We start from the raw sequence: 2,341 nt of genomic DNA, 5'->3' as shown, positions 1-2,341 counted from the left end.
CACTGACCTTTATCAATTTCTTTGCTTATGTTCTTTAGTTCACGAGTGATCCCCTCCGTATTGTAACACTGCGACATGTCTGGTTCTTGCCAGATCCCAGTGAATGGTGAACACTTTGGTGATGTCATATTTTGGTTTGTTGGCATTTCTTGATGTACAACCGTTCTGGAAGAGCTGAAAATAAATGTAAAATATTGTCAGACGTGTTTACTCTTTCTTATTCCGTCAATCTCAGAGGAATACAAGAAGTACATCGACTTGGTTGTGATTTGAACTCATAATCTAGTGGATCGAGAATAAATACTGTAATGTATTTTGTCAGTAATTTCTTATTTACTCTATCTCCGTAACCTCAAAGCCAACGTAAAATATTTCCTAACTAAAGTTTAAGGCTTAAAAGAATATTGCAACATCTGCTTTTATTTATAATAATTTGTTGTTATGATTCTTTAGTATAAGATTGGTTTCAATGGTACAGGTAATGAAGTATTAAGGTACAGGGCGGTTAGTCAAAGTTGAGCGGGGAAATCATATGCTTACATTCCGTCACCATTATCATCATCAAAATCAGCAGTAGATTTACGTATCTTTCCTAATACAGACACAAATGGCTGACTTACTTTTTAAAGCTTATAATACTGAGTAGATAAAAATTTGGAGGTTTAGACTGTCGAATGGCATGGATCAAGTCCCACGCTGATCTACTTTCTTCGTTCACCACCGTATAATAACAAAGCAGGTTGATCCACAGTAATCATAAAATCGAATAAATAATATTAGCCTGAAATCAACAGAATTATTGATGAATCTTGTCTATGTCTGAATATATATGTTCCTTCTTAAATTATTTTATTTATTTCTTCTGGCACTTACACGAACCTTTACAAGAAATGCTTTAAAGCAATGTTTATTATTGACAACAAAGCAAACCTTGGTAGTCAAACCAAAGCAAATTCTGTCCTATTTTGGGTAAAATAGCTGTGATAAAAGATCTGAACCGATGGAATTTAATACTATCCTCTTAATCTCAATAAATGTTTATTTATTATACCGTATAACATTCTCTCATAAAAAGCACAATAATGAAAACTATAAAAATATTATTAGAAGTAAAGCACTAGAAACGGACCAACGTCTTGTTGCTACATTTGCATGACAGGGAATCTTCACAGTCGTTCCAACTTTTGTCATTGGCCAATTGAAAGTATCATTTTCAGTTGATGTTGTGTCTTCTTTACAAAACACTGAAAAAGAACATAGATATGGGATATGTAGGAGAGAGTTCAATAATGTGGTTTATATAAAAGGAAACACATTGATATTGATAACGTTGAAATCGGTAAGGGTGGCATTCCAAGTAGTAGTAGTTGGTGTCTTTGTAAGGGTTTGGTTATGCTGGCTGATTTGAGAACAATGATACACGATTTATACGATTTATTATCAACAAACACGGGGAAATAGTTTCCCATCGTAACATAAAATCCCGAGAATATGTAAAATAAGGACATTTTAGAATCATTAAACAATCTCGGTCGAGGCAAGTCAGGCTTAACCCTAACACTAAGCAATTCGCTCGAAAGTGGTTTGCTATGAAAACAAATATATTTTCCAGCTGATACCACAAACTTGACAACAACCCGACCACAAGCGTCTGTGACAATTCTTTATGACAGGAATGCTGGTACTGGTGCTGTCATTCTTGTTAATGGTGTTATCATTATTGTTGCTATCAGTGTTATTGTCATAGAGTCTAGGCTGGAATTTTTGGTTGTTGTTGGAGTGTTTGACGATGGAGCTGTATTGCCTACAAAGTTTTGTCCTTGCTTCTGTCGCTCCATTCCTCCTCAATAGTATACGTTGAGAAGCGTACGTGTCTGTAAGAATGGCAACGCGTATTGTACCACTTACAAAGGAAAAGCGTGGCCTCGAACGTCTGTGCTCTGTTTATTTACCTCTCACCACGGTTTGCCTCCGATGTTGTTGATGATTTGCATAACGTGGATATGTAGTGAATATGTAACGGTATTACTTTACTCTTTTTGGTATTTTGCTTAACATTAAAGAGGAGTTTTAAGAAGATTATATGATGTTTAAACAAGTAGTTATGTTATCCTGGGAGTAATCTGCCGAAAGAAGATTGGGTTTTTTCAAGTATAAAATTCATATGATTTCTAAATTTTAGTAATAATTTGACGTGGCTGGTATTCCGTACACAAACATTTGTCGTGGTTTTATGCCCTGCGTTAGACTTTGCAGAATATAGGACTGGATTGAGGGACATGGTACTTTGTCACAACCTTGGCTACGTGTCACACTTCACAGCACGTATCTCTCTCTCTCT

At 35.5% G+C, this 2,341-nt stretch overlaps 1 protein-coding gene across 1 annotated transcript in view; it reads right to left on the bottom strand.

Moving 5' to 3' along the window:
* Window positions 1-7: 7 nt before the first annotated feature.
* Window positions 8-2,341, bottom strand: part of LOC106873593 (uncharacterized) — a gene marked incomplete at its 3' end in the record, with an annotated part of 3,318 nt that continues 984 nt past the window's right edge. The window contains exons 2-3 of the mRNA XM_014921027.2: window positions 1,130-1,244; window positions 8-174 (exon numbers count right to left, since the gene is read on the bottom strand). Of these exons, the coding sequence (XP_014776513.1) occupies window positions 8-174; window positions 1,130-1,244 (282 nt within the window). The remainder of the gene's footprint in view (window positions 175-1,129; window positions 1,245-2,341) is intronic.

Source organism: Octopus bimaculoides, unplaced genomic scaffold, assembly GCF_001194135.2.
Source record: "Octopus bimaculoides isolate UCB-OBI-ISO-001 unplaced genomic scaffold, ASM119413v2 Scaffold_35421, whole genome shotgun sequence".
Taxonomy (NCBI): Eukaryota; Metazoa; Mollusca; class Cephalopoda; order Octopoda; family Octopodidae; genus Octopus; species Octopus bimaculoides.
Note: the sequence above shows the minus strand (reverse complement) of the source record. Positions and strands in the feature narration are given on the sequence as shown.